The following is a 15,708-nucleotide window of genomic DNA, read 5'->3' as shown; positions in this document are numbered from 1 at the left end:
CCACTGCAGTGGCTGACCGTATGCAAGTTATCGTGTGGACATAAGCAGTCAGGTATTCTAAAAAAAAAAATAAAAACTGTACTGCACTAGGTCCTGACTGAAACACCTAATAGGGACAAGGGAAGACAGCTTTGTTGTGACTGGCAGTTCAGCGCTTCTGTCTGCCTATGGGTGGCCTGGCAGAGTCCCCGAGTTCCCAACTAGAGAAACTGAGGCAGAAGCTGCTCACATCCTGAGAGGCTGTGCAGCAGAGAGCATGCTGGGATCAGGAGACAGGCCAGACCCTTTGAAGGCTGGCACCTCAGAGCCTAGTTCCTGGGGCTAGATCTCACCCCCCAAAACTTCCACAGTCTCCCAACATGGCCTGCCATGAGCTAAGTGACCAGACAAGCAAAACAGGAGCCTGTGGGACCTTTTGGGGTCAAGCCACAGTGGGGCCCCCTTGATAGGGAAGCTGGTTTGATCTTTTGATGCAATTCTTCGATCCCACAAAGAATGAGCTTTGACAAATGTATTATTATTTTATGTTTTATTAAAATAAAAATAAAAATTTAATTTTGTGTGTGTGTGTGTGTGTGTGTTGTGTGCACGCATGCTTGCGCACTCCCGCACTCCCTTGCTCGCCCTCAAAGGTTTGCTGATGTGACTGTAGCAGTGCATTGTGTGCAGATCTGAGGACAACGGGCAGGAGTCAGTGCTTTCTTGCACTGTGGGTTCTAGGAACTGAAGACAGAGTCAGACTCACTCAGTGAATGCTTTTACTCACAAGCCCTTCCCCGACCCTAGATTACTACTTTATGAGGACTTTTACTAAGGTCCCTCTCCCAAATTTCATGACCACTGACTGGCCTTGGAATAAATGTAGGTAATCAGCCCCACCACTTAGCCTAAGATCAATACTCTCAAGAAGGAAAGACCTGGGACCAGCAAGATGGCTTGTGGATAAAGGTGCTTGCTGCCAAGACTGATGGCATGAGTCCGATCCCTGGGACCCCCAGGCAGAAAGAGGACTGACTCATGCAAGTTGTTCCTTGACCTCCGCATGCATGTACACACACATGTATGAATGAAGAAACGTAATACAGACTTTTTCTTTCTTTAATTCAAGGCCTGATCTTTGCTCTCTTACTAAGCAGTGAAAGGTTCTCCTTTAGGGAAGGTGATAGTATGGATAGCTTTGGTAGCCTTGGTGCTGCCCATGGCTAAGGACACAGAAGCACGGGCCTGGATCAGGAGGGCTCCAGGTGTCCCCACCGCTGACCCTCAGATATCACTCTCCTCTTGACTCGGGTCTGTCTCTGTGGATCCACGTAATGAAACGCCCTTCCTGAGCAAAGAGCTCAGGAACAGCCCGAGGCCAGTATGTGGGATTTGGATTGGGGGGTTGGGAATGGAAGGCGAGGCGATTACTTCTAGGCAGGATCTCACAGACTATGTATGGTTTGGATCTTTTTTCCTTCCATCTTTGGGGGTAAGCACTTGAATATATCTAAGTCAGAAAGAGTTCAAAGAAAATATTAAAACTAAGTATGGTGACAAGGGCCTTTAGTCTTACTGCTGATGGAATAGGGGTAGGAGGATCGCAAGGGAAGTGTTAGCTAGCCTAGACTACAGAATTCTGTCTTACAAAAGGAAGGATGAAGGGAGTTCATGAAATAAATGGTAGTATACTATGATTGACAGATTTACCTAGTGGGTTTAACTTAACAGGTTTCAGGGCTGCAGATAGGGCTTAGTGGTTAAGAGTCCTTACTGAAGCAGGGCTTTGGCTTCCAACACCTACACAGTGGCTCAAACCCATCCATAATTCCGATTCCAGGAGATCCAGCATTCTCTTCTGGCCTCATGAGAGGACCAGTCATGAACATGGTACAGAGACATGGATGCACTCGAACACTCATACACATAAAAAAATAGTATTTTCTTTAAAAGAGGTTATAAAGGAGCTGAAGAGATGATGGCTCAGCAAGTAAGAGCACCTGCTGCTCTTCCAGAAGTCCCTGGTTCCATTCTCAGCACCCATGTGGTGGTTCACAATGATCTGTAACTCCAGTTCCAGGGTATCCATTGGACATCGGGCAAAACACACACTTGCAGAAGCAAGCAGATCTCTGCGTATTCAAGCCCAGCCTAGGTAGTAAGATCCAGGATGGACAGGCCTACACAGAGAAACTCTGTCTCAAATAAAACAACAACAACAACAAAAAGAAAGACAGGTAGACAGCAAGCAAGAAGGAAAGAAAGATAAAGGAAGGAAGGAAGGAAGGAAGGAAGGAAGGAAGGAAGGAAAGAAGGGAGGGAGGAAGGGAGGGACGGAGGGAGGGAGGGAGAGAGAGAGACAGAGAGAGAGAGAGAGAGACAGAGAGAGAGAGAGAGAGAGAGAGAAGCGAGAGAAGATTAAAAGGGAAAGGAATATAAAAATCTTTACTTGGTCAGCAAGGTCTGGAAAGTTTATAATCTTAGCACTTGGGAGTTGGAGGCAGGAGGATCAGGCCTTTAAGGTCAGTCTGCAAACACAAAACAATACCCCACCCCATGTATAAATCTCCCCATACAAGCCCTTTGTTTGTTCAGTTGGTTGGTTGGTTGGTTGGCTGGGTTTTCAGGACACTGTAGTCCTGGCTATCCTGGAATTTCCTCTGCAGAGCTGGCTGGCCTGGAACTCAGAGATCTTCTGCCTCCAAGTGCTGAAATTAAAGGTGTGCACCGTCACCACTCAACTGCATTTGGATTCTTACATTTGTTTTTATTCAACAATACAGACAAGCCTCCATTATGTCTTCTTTATTTTCAACCCCCTAATTTTATTTTTGTCTGTATGTGTGATCTCTTGGCTTTTGTTAATTTTCCGAAATAATGTATGTAGTAGTCAATGTCAAACTTGGGATCCTCCTGCCTCAGCCTCCCCAGAGTGGGTCTGTAGATGCCTATGTCCTGTGGGAACTTCAGCGTGTTTGCTTCATGCTGTATTCTGGCTCACTGTTCACTCAGTTTCAGAAAGGAACAAAGAACACAAGAGATCACTGACCTGCTTCAGGACCCATTCCTTCAGAGCAACCACCCTGAAGCGAATGGAGCCACTTAGTCCTATGTCTGAATTCTGCCTTTTTTCCACCCTCATGTCTATTAAATTTCCAAAGGGTGTTGGGAGCTATCTCTATACAGCCCCAGCTACCCTGGAACTCATTCTGTAGACCCGGAAGACTAGCAAATTCCTGTCTTGAGACTCCCTGCCTCTGCCTTCCAGGTGCTAGGGTCAAAGGTGCGGGCTACCACGCCGTGCTTGGAAACTACTACAGTTTTCTGTGATTCATGCTTATTTGGCCACAGTTCACTATGGTAAAGGTAGCTTGTAGCACAAGCCAGCAAACCTAAGTTCAATTCCCAGAGCCCGTGGTGAAGGAGAGACTCTACTCAAGAAAAGTCCTCATCTAGCCTGGCAGTGGTGGTGTGCACCTTCTTAATCCCAACACTCAGAGGCAGAGGCAGGGGAATCTCTGAGTCTGAGGCCAACCTGGTCTACAGAGTGAGTCCCAGGATAGCCAGGACTATACAGAGAAACCTTGTCTTTGAAAAACAAAAAAATTAGAGATAAAGAGAAGGTGTCATCTAGCCTCCACATACAGGCTGCTGCACATACACACAATAATAATAAATAAAAATAAATAAAATTTATATATCCATTTGCATTAGAGAAACACACACGTGTGTGCCTCTCATTCTGCCTCTTCATTTTCATTATTATTTAATTTAAAAAATTTTTAAATTATTTATTTATTTTATGTATGTGAGTTACACTGTAGCTGTCTTCAGACACACCAGAAGAGGGCATCGAATCCCTTTAAAGATGGTTGTGAGCCACCATGTGGTTGCTGGGAATCGAACTCAGGACCTCTGGTAGAGCAGTCAGTCCACTGAGCCATCTCTCCAGCCCTATTATTTAATTTTTAATTTTATGAGTATGGATGTTTTGCCAGCATGCATGTCTGTGTCCTGCATGCATGCCTTGTACCCCCGCAGGCCAGAGGAAGATGTTGTATCTGTTGTATCCCCTGGAACTGGAGTTAGAGGTGGTCATGAGCTGGGTATGTGGATGCTGGGAGTGGAGCCCCAGTCCTCTGAAAGAGCAGCCAGGGGTCTTAACCGTTGAGCTAACTCTTCAGCCCCTGTCTCTTCTCTATCTATCTATCTATCTATCTATCTATCTATCTATCTATATGTCTATTTTTGAAAGAGAAAGTGGGTCTCAATGTGTAGCCTTGGCTGGCCTCAAATGCACAGAGACCAGCCTAACTCTGCTTCCTGAGTGCTAAGATTGAAGATAAGCACCTCCACACCCAATTTTTTTTTTCCATTACGTGAATGTAACTTAAATTACATGTAAATTAAATTACATACATTTTAAATTACATATATAGCCTGTATAATGACGTATTATTTATCCTAGTCTCCTGTCTTCTGGTTTAAAAAGATATAAAACTTAGACCCAAAGATGGAAAAGAAAAATCAAAATAATGCACTGGGCTCATTCTGCTACTAATCCATTGTTCAACTTGAGTACCTGCTACATGCCAGGTACATGTGGGTGCCTGGGAGCTGAAGGGAAGGTGAGTCCCAGCCCGTAAGAGAGACATACAGCCAGGGCGGCGCATAAAACATTACAGTTGGGAGTTCAGTAACTCATGAACAGAATATTATGGGATTGTAAAGGAGGAAAGGCACTTCATCTGTCCTTGGAATATCAAGGAAGGGAATAAGATGCAGTCTCCGGAAGAATACCTACAATCCCATCCTGAAGGAGGCAGAGGCAGGAGGATGGAAAGTTTTAGGTCAGCTCGGGCCTCACAGTGAGAACTGGTCTCAAACAGACAACAGGAAGGCCTATAAGTAGTTTGGTTAATACAGGTGTTCAGATAATGTTGTCATTGGGAATAAATTGCCAAAGGACTAAGTTAAGTATTTATTAATTGGTGGCTTATATGGAAGGAAAGGGTGGCCATCAAGATTGGGAGGTTAGGCCTAAAAATTCTGCTGTCAACAGTATTGTTTTATTGTGTTCATTTTTAAACTGGTGTGTGTGTATGTGTGTGTGTGTGTGTGTGTGTGTGTGTGTGTGTGTGTGGTAGTGGTACGCACGTGTGCTGGGGTTTGAACTCAGGGCCTTGGGAAACTCTCTGCCACTGACCTAAATCTCACCTCAAATACAGAAAACAAAATCCCTGCCAGCAGAAGTCCTGTAAATCCTCTCCACTATGGGAATCTTCAAACAGTTCAGTCCCCAGATGAAGAGGAGATTAGTGCTATTCGAGGTGAAAGAAAACAAGACAAACAGAAAGCTTAACTAGATTTGCGACCTTCATAATTAAAATATGAAGAAAAACTCAAGATTAGTTACACTTGAGACTTCCCGAATTATGGGATGCAAGGAGTCTGCATGATGTAATTTTAAACCTAAAAAAAAAAAAAAGTTTGCTTGTTGGGTGACAGTAGTACATGCTTTCAAATAGAGGTAGGTGAATCTCTGTGAGTTCGAGGCCAGTCTGGTCTAAAGAGTGAGTTCCAGGATAGCCAGGACGACACAGTGAAACCTTATCTCCAGAAAAATCCAAACCAACCAACAAACAAAAATCAAAATCAAAAACAAAACAAAAGTTAAGATCTAGCACCTTGCCGGGCGTGGTGGCGGACGCCTTTAATCCTAGCACTCGGGAGGCAGAGGCAGGCGGATTTCTGAGTTCGAGGCCAGCCTGGTCTACAAAGTGAGTTCCAGGACAGCCAGGGCTATACAGAGAAACCCTGTCTCAGAAAGAAAAAAAAAAAAAAAAAAAAAAGATCTAGCACCTTGCATTCAGGAGGCTCAGGAAGACAACCTGGGCTACACAGAAGAAAAGATCCTGTCACAAAAGGGTGGGAATATGCAAATTAGGGCTGGAGGTACAAGGCCCCAGGACCACACACACAAATTGTATTAAATAAGATTAAAATTAAAAAACCAGCCAGGTGATGGTGGCACACGCCTTTAATCCCAGCACTTGGGAGGCCGAGGCAGGCGGATCTCTCTGAGTTTGAGGCCAGCTTGGTCTACAGAGCAAGTTCCAGAACAACCAAAGCTACACACACACATACATGTCTCAGAAAAGCAAAAAAAAAAAAAAAAACAAAAAAACAAACAGAAACACACATCACACTATAAGAAGACAGCAAGTTAAAAGCCAGCTTGTGCTACACAGGAAGACCCTGTATTTGAGAAATAAACTGTAATCCTCCTAATAAGCCTTTGCTGTCTGTTTTGAGGATGAGAAACTTGATGCCCATGGTTGATAGATTTCAACCTATGGCTGTTTAACCCCAGTGCCCATTACTTCCTGCCCTGCTCAATGCAAACCTTGTGTGGGGCCATTTCTCCCTTGCTTCTTTGTGGGCCATAAGTAACCCTAGTCCAGAACACTAGCAGAGTAAGCAGCTGGACCAGGGCCAGGGCTGGAAAGTATGGACAGTGCCACATTCAAATGGAAGCCACACTTAGTAGTGAGGATGCTATTGAAGACAGCTTAATTATTTTGACTTAAGATATATATACATTTTATGTCTATGCATATATATATATATATATATATATGCATGCAAGCTGCCATGTGGTTGCTGGGGATTGAACCCAGGTCTTCTGCAAGAGCAGCCGGTGCTCTGAACCACAGAACCATCTCTCCACCCAGCTATTGAGTATTTTATAAATAACTAAGAATATACAACAGAGCTAAAATTGTATACTTGCATCTAAAGTACAAGCGTAGCAAGACAGTAAGTATATGTAAAAATAACAATTTAAAAGCCAACATATATTTTAAAATATTGAAAGAGGGCAATGCATGTTTATATAGTTCTTTGTTTTTGAGAGGGGATGTCTCATTACGTAGCTCTGGATAGGCCTGGAATTTAGTGTGTAGACTAGGCTGGTCTAGAACTCACAGAGATCCTCCTGCCTCTGCCTTCTGAATGTGGGGACTAAAGAGTTAGGGTTTCTATTTCTGTGATGAAAGTACCATGACCAGAAAGCAAGTTGGGGAGAAAAGGAGTTATTTGATTTACATTTCCAGATCATAGCTCATCACTGAAGGAAGTCAGCACAGGAACTCAAGCAGCGCTGGAACCAGGAGGCAGGAGCTGAGGCAGAGGCTATGGAGTTACCAGCTTGCTTCCCCTGGCTTCCTCAGCCTGCCTTCCACCAGTCCAGGGATCACCCACAATGGGCTGAGTTGTCCCCCATTGATCACTAACTGACAAGCAGAGCTGGATCTCATGGAGGCCTTTCCTCAGCTGAGGCTCCTTCCTCTCTGATGACTCTAACTTGTGTCAAGTTGACACACAAAACCAGCCAGTACACCATCCCACCCAACAACTACTGTGTGTGTGTGCACGTGTGTGTGTGCATGTGTGTTTAGTGTACTGTCCACTCCTGCCAATGATATTCACGAGACCAAGGATGTATTGTTAAAAAAATGGCAATGGACATTAAAGCCACTGGCCAGAAAAGATTATCTAAACCTATTCCCAGTAAGGATAATAAATTCGAGCAAATCCATTAGATAATAGGACCTCGGAAATGGTATAGAAATGAAACCCAGAATCTATGACTTGGATCAAGTGCATTTTGGAGGAATTCTTTATTTAGTTGAGAAGTGTATAGGAGCCAGGATTTAAAAAAAAAGGGGGGGGCATTTGTTTTGAAGTGAAGAGATGTGCTGTGCTCCCCAGAAAGAAAGAACTGTTAGATTCATCAAAGATTGATGTAAGCCTGTGGCCTTTAGAACCAGCCTGGCTATTTTTCTCTGCATACCTAAGAGTGATCAGCCAACTTGGTGAGCAGGAGAAAGCATGGCCTGTGGGTTTGGGCCCAAGCACTCTCCGACTGCATCTAATCCCTGAGGTAACAGTAGCCCTAAATGTCTGGTAACCCTAGAGCAGGTACATGTATGCACTAAGTGGTGTGATCGGAGGCAAGATAGCAATCACAAAGATTCATTTGATTCTATCAGTAATCCACACCGAGTCACAGAAAACAGCCTCTGTGTGTGTGTGTGTGTGTGTGTGTGCCTGTGTGTGTGTGTATGGGGGTGGGGCAATGAGGTCTTTAAAGAACTTGCTAATTCTAGCTGGGCCCCCCCAAACATTTTCTGAGAGCAGCAAGTATCAAACCCCAGTGGCTGTGCATTAATTCCCTGGTATAAGGCTTTGGTGTCGGGAAGTTCAAAACAGTGCTTTGTGTCTGACCAAAAGGAAAAAAAAAGTTCGAGAAGTACTGGGGAAACCCGAGCAAACCCAGAAGAAGGGGTGCAACTGGACGCCTGCTGGCGGGTGCAGACTAGGCTTCTGGGCAGGGTGGGCACGTTAGGCGGGCGGTCCCGGGGAGGGGTGTCTTGTGGTGGGCTGCAGCAGCACGGTCGTCCCGGGGCCCGCAGAGCCCCCCGTGTTTGGGCCACAGGCCCCCCCGAGCAGTCAGCCCACTCGGGGAGGCATCCCAAGCACGGGCCGCGCATCCCAACGGCTCGGGGCGGGAGCGTGGAGCGGGAGGGGGGGCGGGCCTACGGGAGCCGCCCGGGGCTGGGGACGCGGCCGTGGCTACGGCGGAGCCGGGCCCCGGCCGCGCGCGCCGCGGCTCGGGCGTGGGGCTGGCTCGGGGCAGGCGCAGGCACAGAGACACCATAGAGCTCCGCTTTCCCGTAGCAGCTGCTGCCTCTGCCGCTGCCTCTCCCGCCTCAGCCTCTCGGCCCGGCACACACACACACATTCAGATTTGCGCGCTGTTTCAATCCTCGGTGACGTGTCCTCGCAGACAGCCAATGGCGCGCGGGCTCTGGTCAGGACAATGGGAGGGAACGGGCCAATGAACGGGCCCGGTGAGTTGGCGGTAGCCAATAGGAGGCGCGCTGGCTGGAGAGTAATGTTACAGAGCGGAGAGAGTGAGGAGGCTGCGTCTGGCTCCCGCTCTCACAGCCATTGCAGTACATTGAGCTCCATAGAGACAGCGCCGGGGCAAGCGCGAGCCGGACGGGCACTGGGCGACTCTGTGCCTCGCGGAGGGTGAGTGCGGGGCGGCGCGGCGGCGGGGAGAGCGCCTCGGGTAGCCTGGTCGCCTGCGCGGCGGCCGGATCCCCGCGGCCCGGAGCCGGCGGGTCAGGCTCCACACAAAGGCAAATGAGGGGGGACCGTGGGGGGAACTGCGCACGGAGCGAGGCTCCGCCGGCCGCCGCCGCGAACGCTGCCCCGCGCCGCGCCGCGCCGAGCCGAGTCGCGGGGCCTCAGGCGGCCGCCACTTCACACCCGCGGCGCCGTCCGCGCTTCACTGGCGCAAAAAAAAAAAAAAATTTTTTTTTGTTTTGTGTGTGTGTGTTCGTGTTTGGGATTATTTAAAAAAAATTTTTTTCCCCAAAACGTGTTTGTGGCCCCCGGGGCCGAGCGTTTCGGGCAGGCGGCGTGCGCGGAGCGAGCGGGCGGGCAGCGGCGGCGGCGGCGGCGCTTCCCCGCTGCATGGGCGGCCGCGGCGGGGAGCGCGGGGCGGCGGGCGGGGCGCCGCTGCGGGCGAGGGCGGCCGCGGGTGGGCCGGGGGCGGCCGTGCGGGGCGGCTCGGGCCGGGTGAGGCGGCGGGCGAGCGGGGCGGCCGTGTGGGGGGGAGCGGCGCCGCTGCGCTCGCTGGAACATGGCTGACTCGGCCGGGCGCTGCTGGCTGGAGAGAAAACAAGGCGGGCGGGCGGGCGGGGGAAGCTGGGCGCAGCAGTTCTGAGGCAACTTTTTTTTTCCCCCCCCTCTCTCCTCTCGCTCCCCTCTCTCTTCCTCTCTCTCTCTCAGTCTCTCTCTCCCCGGCCCCGCGTTCTCCGTGCGGGGGCGGCGGGGCGCGCGGAGGGAGACGGCGCGGGGGCCGCGGGGGGAGGGGAGCCGCGCGCCCCCGCCCCTCCCCCGCCGCCATGGCGAGTGCGCCAGCGCCCCGCCCGCCCGCCGCGCGCCTCGGTCTCCTCGCACACTCACACATACACACACACACACACACTCACACGCGCGCACACACAAAGGGAAGGAGCCATATTCGCGCTCGCCCTCGCGGCGGCGGCGGCGCAGGCGGGGAAGACGCGCAGCGGCCATTCCGTGCGCCCGGCCCTGGCGGCCGCGGGCGGAGCCAGCCCCCATTTCGAGCGGCGGGGCTTCTTCTCTCCTTGCGCCGGGGCCCGACAAAATGGGGGCGGCGGCGGCGGCGCGAGCCTGCGTGCGGCCTTCCGGGCGCACGTGGCGGCCTCGGGCCCGCCCGGAGCCGCAGCCCCCCTCAACCTCGGGCCAAGTTGGGAGGGCGGGGAATCAATCCTGCGCGCGCGCGCGCCAGGGCACCCCAACTTTTCACGGGCCCGGTTTGGGAAACAAAAAGAAAAAAAAAAGAAAAAAGAGAGAGAGCCCGACACCCCCGTGGTGGCGGAGGAGGCGGCGGCAGGAGTGGCTTTTGTCCCTCATCCTTGTTTACTCCGAGAAACTTCAGACCGGACGTGTTTAGTCAGAGCAGAAACGCATCTCGGGGCCAAAGCGATAGGAAACGGCGGCCTCTCCGGGCCCCGGCCCAGCGCCGCCTCCGCCCGCCCGAGCAAAGTTTGATGCGAGCACGGGGTGCTCTAAGAGCTGGGTAAACTTTAGGTGCACGAGGGGGCACTTATTGTTTTTGCTTTTCGTCCCCTCCCCCTGCTCTCCTAGGCCTGTAATTCTCTTAAGGTCTACTGGATAATTCCTTGTACCCTGCAAAATTCACTAATGGACAGGGTGGGTTTTTCTATCTTTTTTTTTTTTTTTAATGTTTGTTTTGTTGGTTTAAACAAGTTTTTAAAAAGATTTTTCGACATGGTTTTAACAACCAGTTAGGCATACAGAACAGACACGGACAGCGAATGCTTGAGTGTACCTGTGCCTACTCTTGAGATCATACTTTGTAGACCGTTTTTTTCCCCCTCTCTTCCCTGTGTCCTATGCCCTCATCTCTGTGGCTTAACCACTTCTAGGAATTGGCTATGGTTTGCAGTGTTCTGCCTAGCTTTTATGGGAGATTGTCGTCATCATTGTGTTAAATAACACAAACTTTGGTTTGTCTTGCCACCCTGAGCAGTTCGAAGCTTGTCTGTTTCACAATTTTCGTTACTAACGTCGAATGCTTTATTTTAGAAAATCAACTAAACATGGGCAAAGGAGATCCTAAGAAGCCGAGAGGCAAAATGTCCTCATATGCATTCTTTGTGCAAACTTGCCGGGAGGAGCACAAGAAGAAGCACCCGGATGCTTCTGTCAACTTCTCAGAGTTCTCCAAGAAGTGCTCAGAGAGGTGGAAGGTAAGAGGGCTTTAGAGATTCTGAGTGCCTCTGAGTTGTAAATTAGGATGAAGGGGCTGGGTGTTCTCCTTACTATATGACTATTAAAGTGCTTTAGGCTGGCATATTGAACATCTCTATGCCAAGTTTACAAATAATTCTTTCTAGACCATGTCTGCTAAAGAAAAGGGGAAATTTGAAGATATGGCAAAGGCTGACAAGGCTCGTTATGAAAGAGAAATGAAAACCTACATCCCCCCCAAAGGGGAGACCAAAAAGAAGTTCAAGGACCCCAATGCACCCAAGAGGCCTCCGTGAGTATGAGCTTATGGGCTTTTATTTTGAGTTGTTTAGAATAGGTAGGAAATGATTGAGCCACCTCAAGTGCCTAGTGTTTGGTTTCTTAGCTGAGAATGGCTTGGGTCGTGTATTTGAGGGGTCAATGTAACTTAAGATAGGTGGAATTATTAGGGAAGGCATTTGAACTGAGAAACTTGATTCCTTTGCACAGTATATCACTATGATTTTTGGTTCTTTTGTATCTTTAGAAATTGCTCAAAACTAATTTAGAATGTTTTGCATCTGTATATATGTCTGAATGTTTACACCCTACCCATTGTATGGTATAAATTACTTAAACACTGCAGAGCAGTACAGATTTGAGTGTTTAGTTTGTTAAAATCCTAAAACTACATTTCTGGTTTTAGTTCGGCCTTCTTCTTGTTCTGTTCTGAGTACCGCCCCAAAATCAAAGGCGAGCATCCTGGCTTATCCATTGGTGATGTTGCAAAGAAACTAGGAGAGATGTGGAACAACACTGCAGCAGATGACAAGCAGCCCTATGAGAAGAAAGCTGCCAAGCTGAAGGAGAAGTACGAGAAGGTAAGGAGAATGACGGGATACCCAGTGTTAGGGGATTATACTTGATAACTCGTCCTATTTCCTCTCTGTTTGCAGGCTTCGTTGTTTTCATACAGGAAGGGCCAATAGTGTGTTCAGTTCTCCTATAATCTGATTTGAGCTAAGGCCTTTAAGCTGTTTTAGTTGTATTTCTTAGTATGTATCCAGATTTGGGGGAAATTTGTAGCTACTTTTGGTGAGAATGGTTTCTAAATGGTTATGTGCATACACTACAAAAATAGATTGGGCAAAGTAACCGTACTGCCTATGTGCAAATTATTATATGTTCACTTTGGATTAAAATAAAATTGCTTAAATTTTGAGCTTGCCAAGGTAACTGTCATTAGAATGGAGGAAAATTGTAATTTGTATACATAAATTAAAATACCTAAAAGTAATTTTTGTTGAGGTCATTTTTTCTGAAAATGTCTATTTTTTAGATACACACCCCCAATTCCCCCCAGTTTTCTTCTGTGGATTAAACTCTGTCTGTGAACCTGTAGAATGCTGTTTTGTGTTCAGAAGGTGGCAGTATTACTCTTTGATCAGTCTGCCTTCTAGTCCTCATAAACTAAACTTAGGATGTGTGGTATATAATTGCACTTCAGTGAGGCATAACAACACAAATATTAGCCTGCCGTTTCATGAGTTGTAGATTGCAAAATGTTCATTTTTGTGTTGCCTTTTCCCTTGGTCTAATTATTTGGGAAGGTACAATGGGCCTGTGTGTTGTGGAGATTTGTGAAGTTTTATTTTTTGTCTTCCTTACATTCTCCTCTCTCTGTTTTGGAAGGATATTGCTGCCTACAGAGCTAAAGGAAAACCTGATGCAGCAAAAAAGGGGGTGGTCAAGGCTGAAAAGAGCAAGAAAAAGAAGGAAGAGGAAGATGATGAGGAGGATGAAGAAGATGAGGAAGAGGAAGAAGAAGAGGAAGACGAAGATGAGGAAGAAGATGATGATGATGAATAAGTTGGTTCTAGCGCAGTTTTTTTTTCTTGTCTATAAAGCATTTAACCCCCCTGTACACAACTCACTCCTTTTAAAGAAAAAAATTGAAATGTAAGGCTGTGTAAGATTTGTTTTTAAACTGTACAGTGTCTTTTTTTGTATAGTTAACACACTACCGAATGTGTCTTTAGATAGCCCTGTCCTGGTGGTATTTTCAATAGCCACTAACCTTGCCTGGTACAGTCTGGGGGTTGTAAATTGGCATGGAAATTTAAAGCAGGTTCTTGTTGGTGCACAGCACAAATTAGTTATATATGGGGACAGTAGTTTGTTTTTGTTTTTTTTTTTTTTTCCCTTTGGTTTTATTTTTGGGTTTTATTTTTTTCATCTTCAGTTGTCTCTGATGCAGCTTATACGAAGATAATTGTTGTTCTGTTAACTGAATACCACTCTGTAATTGCAAAAAAAAATTGCGGCTGTTTTGTTGACATTCTGAATGCTTCTAAGTAAATACAATTTTTTTTATTAGTATTGTTGTCCTTTTCATAGGTCTGAAAGTTTTCTTCTCGAGGGGAAGCTAGTCTTTTGCTTTGCCCATTTTGGGTCACATGGATTATTAGTGTGTTATCTTTCATCTAGTTAGCTGGAGGAGAGCATTTGTCCACACGCCCTGCCATTGTGGTAACATTTTCATCCATAGTTGAAGAATCTCCTAAATCGTGATAGTTGGATAAGAGATATTATATAACCTACTTGGCAAAGCAAGGAGTGATCAATATTGTCACACCGTGGGACTATTAGAATCAAGCAATCTGAATGTCTGTCCTTGAAGGACTAATAGAAAAGTACCTTCTAATCCTTACACGAGGACTCTCCTTTAACTGCCATTACTGTGTAATGGCAGTTATATTTTGCAGTTTCCCCTACTAAAGAAGACCTGAGAATGTATCCCCAAAAGTGTGAGCTTAAAATACAAGACTGCTGTACTACTTGTTGACCTTAGTCCCAGCGAAGGCTATCACAAGAACGCTGGCTGTAACGCCTTTGCCCTTCTATCTAGATATGGATTGCTCAGGAAACTTGACTGTTTAAAGGTATTTTTAATTACTTGAGCCAGCTTTTAAAATTATGCCACATTTAAAATGAAGGGTATATTTTCCTATACTGTGGTTTGTCCCTTTATGAATCAGATACAAGAGGATAAACTTTGCATATTAGTACCATTTGTCCAATCCATTTGCTTTTTCTTTATAAAACCCAAACTCATTCATTAATCATGTTTAATCTGCTTAGTTTAGGGAACAATTTGGCAATTTCGTGGATTTTTTTTTTTTTTGAGATTATCGTTCTCTTAAAGTGCCAGTGTTTTAAAATAGCGTTCTTGTAATTTCACGCGCTTTTGTGATGGAGTGCTGTTATATAATTTTGACTTGGGTTCTTTACATTTGCGTTGTTAATGTAATTTGAGGAGGAATACTGAACATGAGTCCTGGATGATACTAATAAACTAATAATTACAGAGGTTTTAAATATTAGTTAAATGACTTTCACTTAAGAATTTAAGCTTTTGGTCACACTTAATAATAGTGCCTTATAGTATAAACAACTGAAAGGCTCTTTCCCATTAACAACCCTTGATGCTGGGGCCAGTGAGATAGTGGGTAAAAAGGCAGTTTGCTGTCAGCCTTGACAACCGATGGCAAAAGGAGGGAACTAGCTTCCAAAATGCTTTGACCAAATGCTCCCTCCATTCATGAACACAGTTTTAAAATGTTAAATAGGCTAAAGGGCAATAAAAACCAGGTTTTTTATCAAGCATCCCTAATCTATACATAGGAACCAGAATCCAAATGTTAAGTGAAAAGTGAGGTTGGTCTCAAAGATTGCACGTCTGTTCTCAAGCTCGTGGAGGACCTCAGCAGGCTGTCATGGTCTCGGTCATGTTCTCGATTACCAACTTAAGAACAAGTGACTGGCTTGGAAATTTGTACTGTTGCTTTAGAACTACCATTGTGGACATCTGTTGTTAGTAAGTGATCCATTTAAAAGTGAACTCTGCCTCAAGGAAGTGTCTTTGTAACTTTAGTGGGTGTGTCGTGACAGCTACCCTTTTAAAAGATGTTAAGAATGGGAACAGTTTGCCTTGCCTAACCAGCTTCAGATCCTGACTTCAAGAAATGGAACAACAACAACAAAAAAACCTCTTTAAGTTTGAGAAGGCGTTCTGTTAAGCATCTAAGCAGTATCCCCTGGAACTATGTGTATTGACTCTTAGGGCTGAAACTTACAGGTTTTAGTATTAGGTTTTAATGTAGGTCTTGCCTGGGCTCACTATGTAGCAGAAGGTTGGTTCCTGCCTCCACTTCCCAAGTGCTGTGATGATTGGTATGTGTCACCATGCCTGGTAGGATTTCTGTATTTTAAAAGTGACACATGCCATCATTTCTGATAATCATTTCATATCCACTATATATATATATATATATATATATTGGCCACCAAGTATAGCTCTGGTGCAGTGCATTG

General features: G+C 46.4%; 1 protein-coding gene across 3 annotated transcripts; it reads left to right on the top strand.

The window, feature by feature from the left end:
• Positions 1-8,925: 8,925 nt before the first annotated feature.
• On the top strand, positions 8,926-15,246 carry Hmgb1 (high mobility group box 1). Of its 3 annotated transcripts, none has more exons than XM_085837465.1 (5): positions 8,926-9,078; positions 11,191-11,354; positions 11,502-11,647; positions 12,041-12,215; positions 13,027-15,246. In XM_085837465.1, the coding sequence occupies exons 2-5, from the start codon at positions 11,205-11,207 to the stop codon at positions 13,201-13,203; spliced, it is 648 nt and encodes a 215-aa protein (XP_085693591.1). In that variant the 5' UTR covers positions 8,926-9,078; positions 11,191-11,204; the 3' UTR covers positions 13,204-15,246. The 3 variants fall into 3 exon arrangements, with proteins under 3 accessions (XP_085693591.1, XP_085693592.1, XP_085693593.1); XM_085837466.1 differs by lacking the exon at positions 8,926-9,078 and adding an exon at positions 10,370-10,660; XM_085837467.1 differs by lacking the exon at positions 8,926-9,078 and adding an exon at positions 10,776-10,794.
• Positions 15,247-15,708: the final 462 nt, after the last annotated feature.

Source organism: Mus caroli, unplaced genomic scaffold (assembly GCF_978045245.1).
Source record: "Mus caroli unplaced genomic scaffold, Mus_caroli_1 scaffold_4, whole genome shotgun sequence".
NCBI lineage: Eukaryota > Metazoa > Chordata > Mammalia > Rodentia > Muridae > Mus > Mus caroli.
The sequence above is the reverse complement of the archived record's forward strand: the minus strand, read 5'-3'. Positions and strand labels throughout refer to the sequence as shown.

What these genes read in the sequence shown, in the direction of transcription:
- Hmgb1 (XM_085837465.1), top strand. Translation starts at nt 11,205, where the DNA reads ATGGGCAAAGGAGATCCTAAGAAGCCGAGAGGCAAAATGTCCTCATAT. An exon ending in AGTGCTCAGAGAGGTGGAAG is followed by an intron (nt 11,355 to 11,501) that starts GTAAGAGGGCTT and finishes AATTCTTTCTAG; the next exon opens with ACCATGTCTGCTAAAGAAAA. An exon ending in AATGCACCCAAGAGGCCTCC is followed by an intron (nt 11,648 to 12,040) that starts GTGAGTATGAGC and finishes TTCTGGTTTTAG; the next exon opens with TTCGGCCTTCTTCTTGTTCT.